Below are 16,551 nucleotides of genomic sequence, written 5' to 3'. Positions count from 1 at the left end.
CACGGCATTCCCACCACTGTGTTAATAATTAGGGAACTGAAATTATTAGGATGGTGGTAGAATGTCAGACTTTTTAAAGGCACATTGAGGACTACTCTATACAATTTTTCTTCTCAGTAAACACTGACTGCTTATATCCTTTTCGCTATGTTGATGTCTGGTCAGCAGTAAAATACGCATTTATTTGTGAGAAAATTGGATTTCGAAATGGAACATTCTTGGCAACCTTACAGTTTGCTTTTAAAAACGGCCACTGGAGGCGATACCCGTGTTACCTTCCTTTTCTAGCTTATAAAAGCTCTATTATCAATGAAAGTGGCCTCTTTGTCATTGCAGTGCGATAATCTATTAACACGAGCCAACTACAATTTGTGTTCAATGCCCTTTAACAACAGTGATAAACTACACACCACCCCTGTCCCTACACGGGTGTGCGGATCGCTGCCATTAGTGTGGCGCTTCGGCAGGCCTGCACTCACCCGGCTTTCTGCTTCTGATTGGCAGTGCTGGACTCCATGGCTCCAGCGGTGTCGGACTTGGGCTTCTTTTCGGGCTTCTTGGGTGCCTCCTTGACCGACGGCTTGGGACGCTTGGATGGTGGTGCCTCCGCTGGCTTGAAGTCGTCATCTGCATTTTGCAAGGACAAGGAGTGCAGGTAGCTGCACTCTAAACACAAATACACCTATATGGGAGTAAAAAGGGGGTAGAGTTGTCGTCTAGCGCACACCTGTTACAAAAGGGCGTTGAACTAGAGGACAACTTTACTCCCTTTTTACCCCTTTCTGTTCAGAGTGTATACTTGGTGGAAGGGAGGAGGCTCATGGGCATACAGTGACATTTCTATCAGTGTCTGCAGCATAGTTAAATAAAATAAAATGTACCGAGTTTACGCAAAAAAAAAAAGCAATGGAGTCCATAATTAAGAAATGGGATGCCCTCAAAGTAGAAAAGAGATTGAAGAACTGGTGAAAGCGCTTGCAAATCATTACAGAAAAGAACACAGAACCAAAATCTGGAATCTGTACGACATAAAGTTACCTAGCTTTGCTTTTTATTTTTTGAGATGCTTTTCTGCTACAGGCACCTAAAATCTAAAATATGGCTCATCCAAGCAATGGCAAGATGTGTCCTGCCCAGTAGGTAATGAGAGCTAGGCAGATCACAAACCTTCGTCACTCCCATAGTCCAATTTTGCATAGTTCACAGCCTTGTGAGCCCTGGAAAGAAGAGAAGAAGATAGCAGACTTAACTGCACACAGTATATCTAATAGAAAAGAAGCGCCCAATGCCTCTCATATATTTCTTTCCACAGCAATGACTATCAAATGTTGGAAGGGAAGGTTGGGCTTAAACCTCACCTAACATTGAAATCCCTCAGGAGATGAGCTGCAAACCATGATCGATAAGTTAGAGAGGCAAAGCACAATGGTAGCACAATGGTAGGTCTTGAAATTAGCATGCAGAAAACCAAAGTTATGTTCAACTGTCTCACAAGGGAGCAGCAGTTCACAATTGGTAGCAAGGTGCTGGAAGTAGTAAGAGACTATGTCTACTTAGGGCAGGTAGTGGCTGCTGATTCGGATCATAAGAGAGAAATAACTAGAAGAAAAAGAATGGGGTGCAGCACATATGGCAGGTTCTCTCAGATCATGACTGGCAGTTTCCAAGTATCCCTCAAGAGGAATGTGTACAACAGCTGTATCTTACCGGTACTCCCCTATGGGGCAGAAACGTGGAGGCTTACAAAGAGGGTTCAGATTAAGTTAAGAACAACGCAGCAAGCTATAGAAAGGAAAATGTTAGATTAATGTTAAGAAACTGGAAGTGCACAAAGTGGGTGAGGGATTAATGACATGGAGGAAATGGAGGAAATGGTGTTAGTGTTGGAGTGGATTCCAAGCACTCCAACACTCCAAGCAGGGAGTGGCAGAAAGTTAGGTGGCAGGATGAGATTAAGAAATTTGTGGGGATACAGTGGCCACAGCTGGCAAAGAACGAGGTTAATTGCAGTGACATGGGAGAGGCCTTTGCCCTGCAGTGGGCGTGGTCAGGCTGATGATGATGATGAACACTGAAATGTCAGGATTAAAATCTTTTACTGACGTCAAGGCAGAAAGCTGGGCTTGTTGGTAGTCATGATTGATTAAAAAGACTAGCGCAATAGACTGGGACAAAGGGGCAGATACAGACTGACCCCTGCTTGGAAAGGACAAGAGATGATTAATATTGAAAACACATGGCACAGTGATTGATGTTGTGTGCTTCTGCCACGATACTGCCATTCTAGATGGCCATTTAGTGCAGCCCCTCAACAATTCAATGTGAGGTAGAATGCTGAACTCTGATGTACTCTGGTGTGGAAAATAAGGAAAGTGCTACTGTATCATGTACGAGGTCTGTTAGAAAAGTATCCGACTTTATTTTTTTTTACGAACACCTGATGGATTTGAAACAAGCACGCTTGCACCAGCCTACCTTGAACCTTCGTGTGCATGCACAAATTTTTTCCCGCCTGCCGATCGCGTCAGTCGCTGGGAAGCAGCGTTTGAGTGAGGCAGTGCGCAGTGCTCTCGTCGGTTTTTTATTGCAAGGAAAATGGTGGAGCAACAGGAGCAGCGCTACTGCATCAAATTTTGCCAGAAACTTGGCGACAGCCAAGTGGAAACCATTCGGAATATTCAGACGGCTTTCGGTGACAATGCTATGAGCAGCACACAGATTAAGCAGTGGTACAGCTGGTTTAAAGACGGCCGCACATCGGTGCAGAGAGAGCCACGCTCCGGTCGGCCATCAACATGCCGAAATGACCAGGTCATTGCCGAAGTGAATGCTGTGGTGATGCGGGACCGTCGTGTGACTATTCGAGAAATTGTGGAAGAGGTGGACATCACTAATTTTTCTGCACATTCCATTATCACCGAAAATTTGGCCATGGAGGAAGATGTGGCGAAATTCGCGCCGAAGCTGCTCACGGTGGAGCAAAAGCAGCTTCGTGTTGAAGTCTCACAGGATATGCTGGATTCACAAACAGTGACCCCGACTTCATCAACACCATAATCGCTGGGGACGAGTCTTGGGTGTACAGGTACGACCCGGAAACCAAATCCCAGTCGTCACAATGGCAGCATTCCACGTCACCAAGACCAAAGAAGGCCCGCCAAGTGCGCAGCAATGTCAGAGTGATGCTGACTGCTTTCTCTGACTCCCTCTTTGTGGCACACCACGCGTACGCACCCCACAAAGTAAACATTGACCAAAAGTATACTACAGGAATGTCCTCCATCGCCTACGTGGTGCTGTGCGGCGCAAGAGGCCGAAGTTGAGGTCAACAGGAAATTGGCGCATCCATCATGACAATGGTCCTGCACATTCCTCGCACTAAATTCACACTTTTTTGGCGAAAAACCAGACTGCTGTAGTTCAACAGACTCCTTACTCTCCTGATATGGCCTCCTGTGACTTCTGCCTTGTAACGAGTTAGTGGACCGAGCAATGCCGAGAGGCGGACCGGCTCGGCGGTCGCCGTCAACGGCTAGGCTCGAAGGAACGGACGATGACGCACGCGCTCCACTGCGCAACGAACAACTGCTCCTAGAGCTGTGTCCTTTTTATTGTCTTGCTGCCGCGCAAGTTCTATCCCGTCGGCACCGGGTGGCGCCACAACACAAACATGAAAACGAAACTGTAACAGTCCTCCCCCATTAGTTTGTTCAAGAGCATTATGGAGAGTAGCGCTGCACTGGCTAGCGGCTTCTCATGCTTCTTCGCAACTGAGGCGTGCTGCACGCTGACTTGGGAGAGTTCATAGCAGTCTCTTCTGTACCACCAGTCACGGTCACAGTTGTCTCTTCTGTGCCACTAGGAGCACTCACGGTGAGGTCAGAGTCCACAGAAACAGCCAAGCTGGTGTCACGCTCAGTTGATGGGTGGCTGGAAACGCCCTGTGCTCCAGTAGGTCCAGGCCTCCATAGTTCAGTGGTTGGCTCAACGATTTCTTCGACTTGAGGACGTAGGTGGTCTCCGTGCCTATGCCAGAGAGTACCGTCACTGAGACAGACTGTAGCTGCTGATTGACCTGTGATGCTCGTGACACGTGCGGGTACCCACGGTGGCCCTCGACGAAAGTTCTTTGCGAGTACGTTGTCTTCCACATTCGGCAATGGACACCCTTTATCGGCCTGTAGTTTCTGCTTCAACTATCTCAGCAGCACTGAAGTGTGTAGATTTGGGCGAAGAACATCCAAAGGTGTCTTGAACATCCTTCCCATGAGCATTTCACATGGTGCTCTGCCTGCGACTTCATGTGGCGTGGTTCTGTAATGAAATAAGAACCGCGAAATCTGGGTTTGGAAAGATCCAGATCCACTCTTCTTGATCTTGTTCTTGACAGTCTGTACGACGCGCTCTGCCGCACCATTCGAAGCTGGATGGTAGGGAGGCACAAGCATGCGACGTATTCCATTACGTGCCAAGAATTCCAAGTACTGTTCACTTGCAAAGGCAGGCCCATTGTCAGAAATGATGAGATCCGGCAGTCCATGCTGCGCAAATGTTGTTCGTAAAGCATTGATAACAGCATCCGCTGATGTTGATGTCACTGGAAAAACTTCGACCCACTTTGAATAGGCGTCAACAATGACCAGGAATGTATGACCCATGAATGGGCCCCCAAAGTCAACGTGAAGCCTTGACCAGGGCCTCTGTGGAAACGGCCATGGCGTGTGCTGAATGCGTTGCGGTGCACGCAGGTAAGCTTGGCAGGTTTCACAGCTCTTTACACTCTTAGCGATGTCTCCATCAATTCCCGGCCACCAGATGTGGCTTCTGGCAATTGTCTTGCTTTTCTCAATGCCAGGATGCCCTGCATGAAGTACCATTAGGATTTTGGCTTGCAAAGATTTTGGGATAACAACTCGGGAACCCCACAGCAAGCAACCTTCGTGGAGGCTGAGTTCGCTGCTCCTTGCTGTGAATGGATTTCCTTCTGGTCCTGCTGGAAGTTTTTCCCCTCGCAGGACAGCAAGAGCTACATGGCTCAGGAATGGATCCTTTTTTGTAGCTTGTGCCACAATGGCAGGTGACAACAGTCCTGGGTATGCTTGTTCAAGCATGAACATTTCAGCAGGTGCAGGTAGATCCACGTTGTTTGCAGGCAACGGCAACCTACTGAGAGCATTCGCATGACCTAAGTCCAGACCAGGCTTGTACACAAGCTTGTACTTGCATGCAGAAAGTTTCAATGCCCATCTGACTAGTCGTGGTGATGCTTGCACTGGAATGGGTTTGTCATCATTCAGTAATCCTAGTAGAGGCTTGTGATCCGTATAAGCAGTGAAAGGATTGCCCCACAAGTACTGGTGGAACTTTTCCACACCAAATACAAAGGCTAATGCCTCTTTGTCGAGTTGGCTGTAGTTTTGCTCTGCACGAGACAAACATCTGGAGGCAAAAGCAATGGGCAGTTCTCGACCATCAGATTCTCGGTGTGCCAAAACTGCGCTGATCCCATACGGTGAGGCATCGGAGCTGAGACACAGTGGCTTCCCTGGGTCGAAATGTACTAGGACTGGGGCGGATGTTATTAACTGCTTCACTACATTGAATGCATTTTCTTGCTCTTTTCCCCACACCCATTTCTTCTCGTTCATGAGAAGTAAATGCAAAGGGCGGAGGCGTCCGGAAAGGTTTGGTAGGAAACGCCTGTAGAAGTTCACAAGTCCCAAAAAACTTTGAAGCTCATTGACGCCCCGGGGTGCAGGTGCGTGAAGGATGGCAGATACCTTGCTCAAACTTGGAGACAGGCCTTGTTTGCTTATGATGTGCCCGAGGTATTCAACTTGTCGGACGAAAAAATGACACTTGTCGAACTTCAACTTAAGTCCAACGTCACGAAGTCTAGATAGGACAGCACTGAGGTTGCGAAGATGCTCCGAGTCATTCGAGCCAGTGACAAGGATGTCATCGAAATATACTGCAACATGTGGCAGCCCTCGGAAAAGGTTCTCCATCTCCCTTTGGAACAAGGCTGGTGCCGATGACACGCCAAAAGGAAGACGTGTATACTGGAATAATCCCATGTGTGTGGAGATCGTGACATACTTTCTAGATTCTTTGTCAAGAACTATTTGCTGGTAGGCGTCCCTCAAATCCAGCTTCGTGGACTTCTCACCTCCTGACAACATGGCCCACAGGTCCTCAATTCTTGGAATTGGATACTTTTCCATCACAGCTACTGGATTAATGGTAATCTTGAAATCTCCGCAAATCCTGACACGTCCATCCTTCTTGGCCACTGGAACAATTGGTGCAGCCCAAGCTGAAGAAGTGACTGGCTCCAGGATGCCTTCCCTCTGTAGGCTGTAGTGCCAGAGCACACATTTCGCTGGCTGGCCTCTCTGGAAACAAGCGCTGCGCGCCGCCGTCGCTCAAAGCAGGCCCAGACTCTCTCGGACAAGTCGCGACATGCAGCGTGACTCATCCAGCCACCGCGGCGCCGACACGGACCCTTCCTCCTTTCCTCCTCTCCGTCGGTGCGAACTCCTCCGGTGCTCGCCGGCTCTCAACCATTGGTCTAATTTGAATGGTGGCCAGTGATTGGAGGATTTGAACGGCTGGCTGCCGTAACCGTTTCCAGCGGCTTTAAAAGCGGAGCCGCGCTGAACCCGAGCAGCAGACGGGCAGCAGAAGAGCCATCACGCCGGAGCTACGCTCGCCGCCGGGGCCGCTCTTCGTCTTTGTGCTAGCCCGTGGTGCTCTTGGCCCTTGTATCATGTAAAAGCCCTTGTACATACTGTACATAAAGTTCATTTGACTCACCGTCGCCTCGACCGTTTCCTGGCTCGGACTCTCAGTCCCAACAGTGGTGACAACGGTGGGATGCACCAAGTCCTAATAGTGGATGGCAGCTGCGGGATCGACCGGCGTCAGCTACCTCGGCGCGGTGAGTGCCTGATGTTTTCCCCTCAATTCGCCAGACTGCTCTAGCACAGGTGATTGTAGTTTAGAGTAGGGCTGTGTGTTGCACTGGAGAGAGCTTTGCTGTTTCGAGCCAAGTCGGAGCGCTTTGAAACGAAAGCTGGTGCAGAGGGAGTAAACGAGGCGTTTTGGAAAGAATTACTTGCGCGTATCATACTAGTAGCGCTATAGTAGTGAACGGCAAGGGAATTCTAAGAAAAGGGCAAACTACAAGAGGCTATTGTGAGTGATGGAGAACTTCAATGTGAAGGAACTCATCGAAATTTGTGAAGAGTTGGGCATTGATTTGGGCCCCGCAAAACGAAAGCATGCGATTCTTGAGCTCATGCGAAAGGAGAATGTAACGGCTGAGGAAGCCAATGAGGCCTGGGAAGAGATCACAGAACGCCGTGAGCGCGAGGAGGCCGAAAGACGCCGTGAGCGCGAGGAGGCCGAAAGACGCCGTGAGCACGAAGAGGCTGAAAAACAGAAGCAGCTTGAGCGCGAACAGGCAGAACGTGAGCGCGAGGAGGCAGAAAAACGGAGGCAGCTTGAGATAAAACGGCATGCCCGCGCTAAGAAACAGATGGACCTGGAGCTTGAAGCACACGAGATCTTTTATGAGAGAAATAGAACATTGTTCGCTCTGCATGAGACCAACGGTCAGCAGCTGAGAGACAGGCCGCAGCCCTTCGTGATCGCCGAAGATATGGCGAAATATCTTGCGGAGTTCGAGCGCGTCTGCGAGAGAAAGCGCGTTGAGCGGAATGGTTGGGCACAGAAGTTGGTAGCCCTGCTTTCCAGCGAACCGTATGACGTTGTCAAGCGCCTGTTGGACGACGGCTTGGCGGACTACGATGAGCTGAAAAGCTTCTTACTGGCGAGATATAACGTGTCACCGCTGGTCCTTCGCCAAAGGTACCTGCGAGAGAATAGCACCCCATCGTTTAACGATTTTCCGTACCAGTTTAAAGCCGACATTTTAGAGTGGCTCGAAAATGCTGAAGGGTCGGAAGATCGTGACGCAGAGGTAGAGTGCGTAGCTGTAGAGCAGAGCTGCCAGTGCGGCACAGAGGAAGGTAGTCCGTACATGGCAGATGTAACTGCTGCGGTAACATTGGGAATTGCCCCGCATTCGCCAACTGAGAAAACCTCTACCCCATCGGATAAGGTAGTCACAGCATCGGACGATGCACAAACAGAGGTCTCGCCCATTGAGATTGTGGCGGAGTTACCGGAAAGCGAATCTCCTAGCGTGTCGAAAGCAGGAGAAGTTGCCGAACAGGGCAGAGAGGACGTCCGTCTGGACATGAATGAAAACGCCTGCGCCGACGCAAGCGAAGTAGATGAGGTCGGCACACCGTGTTGTGCAGCGCGTTCGGCAGAAATGCAGAAACCTGAGACTTCCGATCAACGGATGCGGACGCATATAGAGTTTGCGGACGCTGAGTTGTGCGTTAGTGTCTCTGGCGAGGAATGCAAAACGAGTCCCGTGCTTTCGCACTGCTCTGAGCTTTGCGACATTCCAGAAATCAGCTGCAGTAGCGGGAACACCGCGACTGAGTGCACAGCCGACCCTCAACCGAAATTGGCTGAAACGCGTCAGGAGCATGACGAGAGCTGCGTGTCAGCAGTAATGTCGACAGAAAACACTGGTTCGTCTGCGCCTGAAGAAGCTAAGGCGCTGGACGACAGTGGAGAACAGAACGTTCCTGACAACATAGCGGCGGTAGACGTCAACCCGTCCGAAAAAGATGAGGCCGAATGCACACTCAGAGACGCTGAGCAGGAACAGCGCAGCTTTGAGGAACTTAGTGAAGGCGCCAAAGACAGGCCTGATCTAGGTAGCACATATGAATCAGCTTACAATCAAAGCGATGTTGTCAGAGAGCAGAAACTTAGGCGACGGAAGCAGAATGTGCTTTCACAGGCGAAAGTGAAAGGAAAGCTCACGATAAAAAGCTGCAACCGGAAGGAAAGGCACCGCCAGTTCAGGAATGTGAGCTATCGCCACAAGGTGATAGCGAAACAAGAGAAACAGTGCTGCCGTCGAAAGGAGAGGAAAGGCAAGCTCAAGAGAGAGAGCTGTCACGGAAAGACGATGGAAGGCAGGCAAAAGAAAGAGTGGTGGCGCCGAAAGATGAAAGGCAGGCATAAGAAAGACAGGCGCCGCCGAAAAGAGAGAAAGGGCAAAAGCGCGAAAACGGGTTTCCACCATCGGAAGCGCCAGCGTCGCCGGCAAAATGACTTCAGTAAAGTCAGTCACGTTGTCAGCCCTGAAACTAGCGTCAGAACCAGAGCTAAAGAAATGTGCGAGGCATTACTATCGCGCAAAGCGAAGCGCATAAGTGTGTCGGGGCACATAGGTCTGGGCAGTAGAATAAACTGCAAAAAGAAATCGTGCAAACATTCGCGCGGAAAAGTGCACCAAGGCACCAAACCGAGATTCAAGAGAGCGCTGCCCGGGAGGCGAAAAATTAAGGAGCGGGACAAGTGTGAATCTTGCCGCCAGCACGGAGAGAGCGAGACGCGCAAAGGCACGTGCTCTCATGCGGGCTCTCGCTTTCCGCTGCATTCACGGGAGAGACCGCGCTCCCACAGAAAGCGGCACGCGCGCGCAAGGAAAACGCGAGTACGGCTCAAAGAGCGAAAGATTGTACGAGGCCGCAGTGACAGGGGCAAGAAAATGGCCAAGAAGAAACCGTCTAAGCGCTCAGCCAAGCACAGTTATCGCGAGAGAAAGCCGCGATTCGAAATGACGCCACTTAGGCGTAAAATCAAAAGGCCGTGTAGAGGCGAACTACACACCGAGCGGAAAGGCAAACGGATGCGCGAGAAAGTCAAGACTCGTGCAAGGTCTGACTTGCCCCCACGAACAGAGAGAAAGAAAGAACGGTCCCATCGGAAGCGTTGCGCACTCGCTATGGGACGTCGCGACTGGCACGCGAAGCGCAAAGAAAGGGACAAGTTGCCAGTCTATGAAAGCGAATCGCTCTCGTACTGTAGCTCCCGTAGAAACTGGAAAGACAAGTACAGAGAGAAAGAAAAGCGCGTATACCGCGAAAGAGGCAGAGACATTAGCTACCGCGGTAGTAGAGAGAGAAAGAAAAGCGCGTCTACCGCGAAAGAGGCAGAGACGTTAGCTACCACGGTAGTAGAGAGAGAGAGAGAGAAAAGCGCAGCACAGCGCAAGAGGCAGAGTCACTAGTTTCCGCTGTAGCGGGTGTCGTTTACTGTCCGTTAGAAGCGAGGAAAACGCGAACGTAGACGCACTAAGCCGTGTGTTCTAAGCAAGGCTGGCTTCGCCTCCTCGTGACCTACATTTTGTCTCTTCGCGAACCGCTGTTAAGTTCGCTCGTAGATCCGGGAAAAATTAATGTCCTCATTTGTGGCCTCAGCTGACTGTTTTCCTGGCCGAGTAATCTCAAGAGAGCGAATTTATTTTGCATTCATTTCATTCCGAGTGTTTCCTGTGTTTGAAACTTTGTTTGAGTTAATTACTTTCGAGTTCTCGTATCCCACATGCGTCTCTTGTTGGAGAGGGAACAAAAAGGGGACAGAAATGTAGCCAACAGCGATTTGAGACTTTAAGTCTGGTGTATTGACGGGTGACAGAAGGCACTTGCTCGTGTTGGGTGTTGCCTGTTGTCGGTCGGTTCTTTGCAACCTGCAGAACGATCAACGACCGATGCTGAGAAGCAAGCTCTTCTGAAGGACCGAGCGTAGCTGATCCAGTCACCTGGGCGACAAAGCTGCGGAGCAGTGATCCTGTCCTGACGAACGGGACCCGTTCTCGGAAAGGAGCCTGGAGCTACCTGCGGCTGAACACCGGACGAGAACTTGGAGGAGCCTGGCGTACGAGCGCGCCCCGCATCCGAGCCACGCGGAAGTAGCTCGTCTTCGCGGCGCATTGTCTGGCGGCGGTGGTGCTGTAGTGCCAGAGCACACATTTCGCTGGCTGGCCTCTCTGGAAACAAGCGCTGCGCGCCGCCGTCGCTCAAAGCAGGCCCAGACTCTCTCGGACAAGTCGCGACATGCAGCGTGACTCATCCAGCCACCGCGGCGCCGACACGGACCCTTCCTCCTTTCCTCCTCTCCGTCGGTGCGAACTCCTCCGGTGCTCGCCGGCTCTCAACCATTGGTCTAATTTGAATGGTGGCCAGTGATTGGAGGATTTGAACGGCTGGCTGCCGTAACCGTTTCCAGCGGCTTTAAAAGCGGAGCCGCGCTGAACCCGAGCAGCAGACGGGCAGCAGAAGAGCCATCACGCCGGAGCTACGCTCGCCGCCGGGGCCGCTCTTCGTCTTTGTGCTAGCCCGTGGTGCTCTTGGCCCTTGTATCATGTAAAAGCCCTTGTACATACTGTACATAAAGTTCATTTGACTCACCGTCGCCTCGACCGTTTCCTGGCTCGGACTCTCAGTCCCAACAGTGGTGACAACGGTGGGATGCACCAAGTCCTAATAAGGCGCTGAAGCTCTTGTGACACCCCATCCTTCAGGGCAAAGGGCAGTGGCCGTGGCTTGAAAAACTTTGGTACAGCATCTTGTGGAACATGGATTGTGGCTTCTGGACCCTTGAAAGTTCCCAGGCTCTGCTCAAACACCTCAGGAAACGCTTGAAGAAGGTCCTCAACATCTGAAACAGCATGAACGTCTGCTTCCACACGAGCAATCTCAATGCCCAGTTCTCGAATCCAGTTCCGGCCCAGAAGTGTAGGTGAACGTTCCCCAGTCAGGAATAAAGGTAGCACTGCTTTTCTGTCACGAAACTGCACTGTGACATCCGCTCTACCTTGAACTTGTGTGAGCTCACCCGAGTAGCTTCGCAGGAGTACATAAGACGGCATGACAGGTACTGACGGTAGAAGCTCCTGAAGACGATTTTTTTCCATGACAGAAACGCTCGCACCGGTGTCCAGCTCCATACAGAGCGGCTTACCGCAAACGCTGACTGTTACGGTGAAGGGTGGTGACGGCGCGATGGTGTCGACTGGCCACATGTCAAACACGTCGGCAGAAACATCGTTGTCAACAGTGTTGACTGGATGAGTTCCACACGAAGTTTTGCGAGCCGGAGGCGCGGACGCATGTGGCTTTGTGAATTTTCCCTTCCGTGACGAAGCGTGCTTTTTCTTCGAGTTGCACACTCGAGCAATGTGTCCCTGCTTCCTGCAGTAATTGCACGAACTACTGATGTGCTTGCACACGGACGCGAGGTGTTCGTCACCACAGCGGTAGCATGTGACACGCCCCTTTGATGCCGCGACTTGATAAGTGGGAAGCGCACTTCGGCTTGAGCTCGCTATCTCGCCGGCATCTTTCTTCGCAGCTTCCATGGCAAGTGCAGTTTGTACAGCGTCTTCATACGTAAGGTCTGCTTTCTCGAGCAGCCTCGTCTGCACGGCTGTGTCGTTGATGCCGCACACGATGCGGTCCCTCAACATGTTGCTAAGCTCAGTTCCGAAGTTGCAATGTTCAGAGAGGCTTTTGAGCGACGCCACAAAGTTACTGACTGACTCACCCTCCGCGCGAACACGCGTGTTGAACCTAAAACGCTGCGCGACAGCAGATGGCTTGGGGCAGTAATGGTCACCAAGAACAGAAAGAATTTCTTGCAAGGTTTTGTCTTGCGGTTGGGCGGGCTTCACGAGATCCCGCAAGAGAGCATACGTTTTCTGTCCACGACAACTAAAGAAGACTGACTTCTCTTTTGCTTCTGCGATGTCATTCGCGATGAAAAAAGCTTTAAGGCGATCAACGTAGCAAGGCCACGCATCTCTTCCTCCTCCGTCGAACGCTTCGAGGTTGCCGAACATTGGCATGACGGAATTCTTGCGCGTTGAACTTGTCAGAACAACGAATAACTCACGTGCGCAGAAGGGGCGTAGGAAAGACGAACTTGAACTTGAATTTTTCTCCTCGTCGCCACTTGTAAGAGGCCATTGAAAGGAGCGCGATTTCAGACAAGAGAGGACATTATGGCTGCAACGACAGCCGAGCTAAACTCCATTCCGAAAGGGGCCTTTTCGGAATACTTCCAACAATGGCATCACCACTGGGAGAAGTGTGTGGGGTCCCAAGGAGACTACTTTGAAGGTGATTAGGTTTCCAACGCTCCAGTTATGCCAGTTTTTGTTCTTCGGCAAAAGGTCGGATACTTTTCTAACAGACCTCGTAGTACAAATGAGTAGCGATTTTGTCATATCAAATGCAACTGCAAGCATGACATTTTAGTCCTGTTGTGAAGTCCTGCAGCCCTCTGATGATGTAGAAGGACCAGAGGTTCCCTGTCCTCAATCGCTAAAACTCACCCAGATGAAAATGTTATTGCAATCTCTTGACAGGAATGGTCATTTCCTGCTTGTCCCAGCAAAGAATACCGAGACAAAAAAAGACGCCCTGTGGGATTTGCTCAAAAACTATAAACAAGGACACGCTAGGACACAATAGTCAGATGCAACTCGAGAACGAAGCAGCAACAGCCTCTCAAAGGAGCCCCTCCAGCCAATGGCGTCGGCCGATTCCCTTTGACCTGTTAGCACGAAATCGCAGGGGGTGGTTTAATTGGATTAACCGTGGCATCATGAAAATCGGTTGATGCCATCGGCTGGTGGGTCTGCTTTGAGCTGCATCTTCCACTTCGTTCTTGAGTTCTATCCAACTATAGGATACCCTAGACCATGCTAGGCCAGTGGCAGAGAAATAACGGGCAAGGCGATTATAGGAAATGCCTTAGCATAAAACCCCGCCATGCACTTGAAACCACGTTGGTGCAGCAGACAGCGAAGTGCAAACATTCTGATTGGTATCAAGTGCCATGCACGAGTCGCATACCAGTATTTGATTTCAAGGAAATGCTTTGTAAAGAGAGAGAGAAAGCGTTTATTTTCCAACCCTGGTCCGGGTTGCCGTACCAAGGCAGAGAGTTGGAGCCTATATTGCCCAACACGTGGGTGATATGGGCAACGAGCAGTGGCCAGAGTATTGGGCAGAGTGCAACAGAAGTAGCGGCCCAGCTCTCTTAAGAACCATGGCATCATTATGGCAATACATCGCGGCATGCCAGCCACATGTGAAACAGGCACGGTACCATGTGACCAAGGTGCAGTGGTTACGATAACGCCATACCTACTATGTAGCATTAACAGACACGACTTTAAAGTTATTTTTTCACTAGTCTAGGTGCTCCAAAACAGCGTTTCTGCCAGCTACCGGTGGCACCTATGTGCACCATTTTGAGAAGAGAAAAATGCCATCCTGATTTCAGATATTCAAGAGACCAGGTTCGACACATAAAAACGAACTGGTGTCTCCAACACCGTGACAGTTAGCCTGGTTATCCTTAATCATGGCTGCATTATGCCACGCACCTGCATCTAAATAAAAGACAGATTTAGCTGCTGAAGACGTACTAGCTGAGACGTATACCGGTTTTACATACAGGAGGTGCGCATGCGCAGTGGAAAGCGCGTGGCCGGGTAGGACCGTGGCCGGGCAGATGCGCAAGAGGCGTACGTAAACCCGGTATACGTCTCCGCTAGTACGTCTTCGGTATGCTAAATCTCTCTAAAAGCTGCGCAAGAACAGGTACAGCGACAACATTTTAAACAGGATTTTGACGTTTTTACTTGCAACTGGTAAGAAATAAAACTGCCAGCGCTAACAAAACACGCACACAGCTTGCACGAGTGCTGACGGCAATTTCGTTTCCTATTCTGATCGCGTTTGACGCTGCGACAGGTACGGAATTAAACGATGAAACGACCCAGTTAGCTGCTTTCACCTGGGTTTCAAAACAGCGTTATTACTTGCTTCTCCTGCGAGCCATTCGCACATATGCCATTGCAGTCCCCTAATCTGACCAGAAAACCCGACAAAATGAACGCTTCATATCAGAGCTCACAGATGTCCGCAGTGTCGCCCAATGCAAAGCGCGAAAAATCTTGACGAAACGCCACATATGATGCCAAGGAAGCTTCCACAGTCACGACATGAGGACGGCAGCGATCTGCCTTCTCCTCTATCGGTTGGATACAGGAACACTCAACAAGTAAGCAAGTCTCTGGCTTTGCAGATGCTTTCGCGCGCTCTCTCCATAAACGCAACTACGAAAGCAGCGTGGTCGAAATGCGAACAAACCTTGACGATCTCCGTCCTTCTGCCATGCTTCGATCTTGAAAAAAATTCACCGAAAGTTCACAACACAGGTGTGGAGTCGACGTTACGCCAGCTGGGGCTCGTAAAACAGGTAAACTTGAAAACCCATACACTACCGAAAGTTGGCGCGCGTTTCTCGACGGGACGTTAGTCACGTGACAAAAACTTTCACACAACGTTACTTCCACACTCCCCATACCAAAACCAGCCAAATCTGGCTTAATGCTACATGCCGATTGTTATGTGCTCTATGGTACGATTAAAATAGAATGCTCAGCTGCTCTGTGTCCGAAAAATAATAAAAAAACCCTTCTGTGCCACGTTTGAGTCGCTAAAAGTGCTGCTGAAAGCACCTCGTCACTGCCTTCCTTGAAGGTTTTTTTTCACATTTAGAGCGAAACCACCATTAAGAGTCGTATTCGGTCATGGAGGAAATTCGGTACTTTGTCTTGCTTTGGAACGCTGAGTGAAGACAGAAATAAAGAGTTTGCACTGCCGGCGTAACATCAATGTTCCTAAACGATAGTAAGAAACTCTATGCCTAAACGTGCCGGTTAGAACCGAAACTAAAAAATATACAAGTTCAGGCTACAAAATCTGGTAATAAAATTGCTGTAAAGAAACTTGTGAGTTAATGCACACAAAAATACCTCTCTGGTAAACTATTCTACAATTTTTGTTTGCGTTTTGTGCTCTGCGCAAGTTTCGTGTAGGGAGCAGCACGCTTGCTCAAAATTACTCTCAAACGCAGTTTTCTTACTGTGGTTGCATTACGCCGGAGTGAAAAAGCAGCTGGAATTGAGTGAGTTATTGTTTTTTCTCCTGATTGCACGAGTGCATCGGGGATTATTGTCGGCAAGGTTTCGGAAACAATCGTAAGCGGTTGTCGGTGCTTCACTTTAATCATGCTGACGCCGCAGGCAGCGGACCACAGTCCCAAAAACTAGGGCACCTCGACGTCTTGTCATCGCGAGCAACTTGCATTCGTGCAAGTTCTTTTGCAGAGAACGTTGGCTTTCTGCGGAGTTGCATTGTTCCTTGGAAAAACTACGATAAGTCAGCGTGTCGAGGTGTCGAAATACTTTGTTGCGTCCGAATCGTAACTTTGCACAGTCGCGCGTAGAGCCGAGTTGAGTTGATCCTGCGTTTCCGCGTTGCTGCGTCGAGCGAGAAACCGCGCTCTGCGCCGCAGCATGACTGTCTGAACACTCGCCTGAAATTCGACAGTCGGGCACAAAGTGCGCTTCGACTGTCCTCGAGATCCCCTAGGCTTTGCGAGCGAAAAGTCTGTTGACTTCGTTTATGCCGCGGCCGCTCGGATGCGCCGTTCGATGTCGCGCGTCCGCTTCGCTGGTTTCGATGCCACGTTTTGTGACCGATGCGGACTCGTGGCTTATCGCTTCCCCCGAGTTGTCGAAAACATGCGCACGAAGTTTAT

General features: G+C 50.2%; 2 protein-coding genes across 5 annotated transcripts in view; one reads left to right on the top strand and one right to left on the bottom strand.

Annotated features, from left to right (window-relative positions):
• LOC149370234 (uncharacterized) overlaps nt 1-15,250 on the bottom strand; it is a 36,277-nt gene extending 21,027 nt beyond the window's left edge. Inside the window, exons 1-3 of one of the 3 annotated variants that reach the window (XM_089560642.1) lie at nt 15,096-15,250; nt 1,168-1,217; nt 480-627 (exon numbers count right to left, since the gene is read on the bottom strand). In XM_089560642.1, coding sequence (XP_089416768.1) covers nt 480-627; nt 1,168-1,217; nt 15,096-15,121 — 224 coding nt within the window. In that variant the 5' untranslated portion in view covers nt 15,122-15,250. Of the gene's footprint in view, nt 1-479; nt 628-1,167; nt 1,218-8,189; nt 8,399-15,095 lie in introns of those variants that run through there. The other 2 variants (XM_089560632.1, XM_089560651.1) reach the window with 2 other exon arrangements.
• A 602-nt stretch (nt 15,251-15,852) lies between these two features.
• The window catches only part of mRNA-cap (RNA guanylyltransferase and 5'-phosphatase mRNA capping enzyme), a 41,639-nt gene continuing 40,940 nt past the window's right edge, over nt 15,853-16,551 (top strand). The window contains exon 1 of one of the 2 annotated variants that reach the window (XM_089560612.1): nt 15,853-15,915. The gene's annotated coding sequence lies outside the window, so the exon portion shown is untranslated. The remainder of the gene's footprint in view (nt 15,916-16,551) is intronic. The other variant, XM_089560621.1, reaches the window with a different exon arrangement.

Source organism: Amblyomma mixtum, chromosome 1, assembly GCF_055824585.1.
Source record: "Amblyomma mixtum isolate Tamu chromosome 1, ASM5582458v1, whole genome shotgun sequence".
Lineage (NCBI taxonomy): Eukaryota > Metazoa > Arthropoda > Arachnida > Ixodida > Ixodidae > Amblyomma > Amblyomma mixtum.
This window is presented reverse-complemented; position numbering and strand designations above follow the sequence as displayed.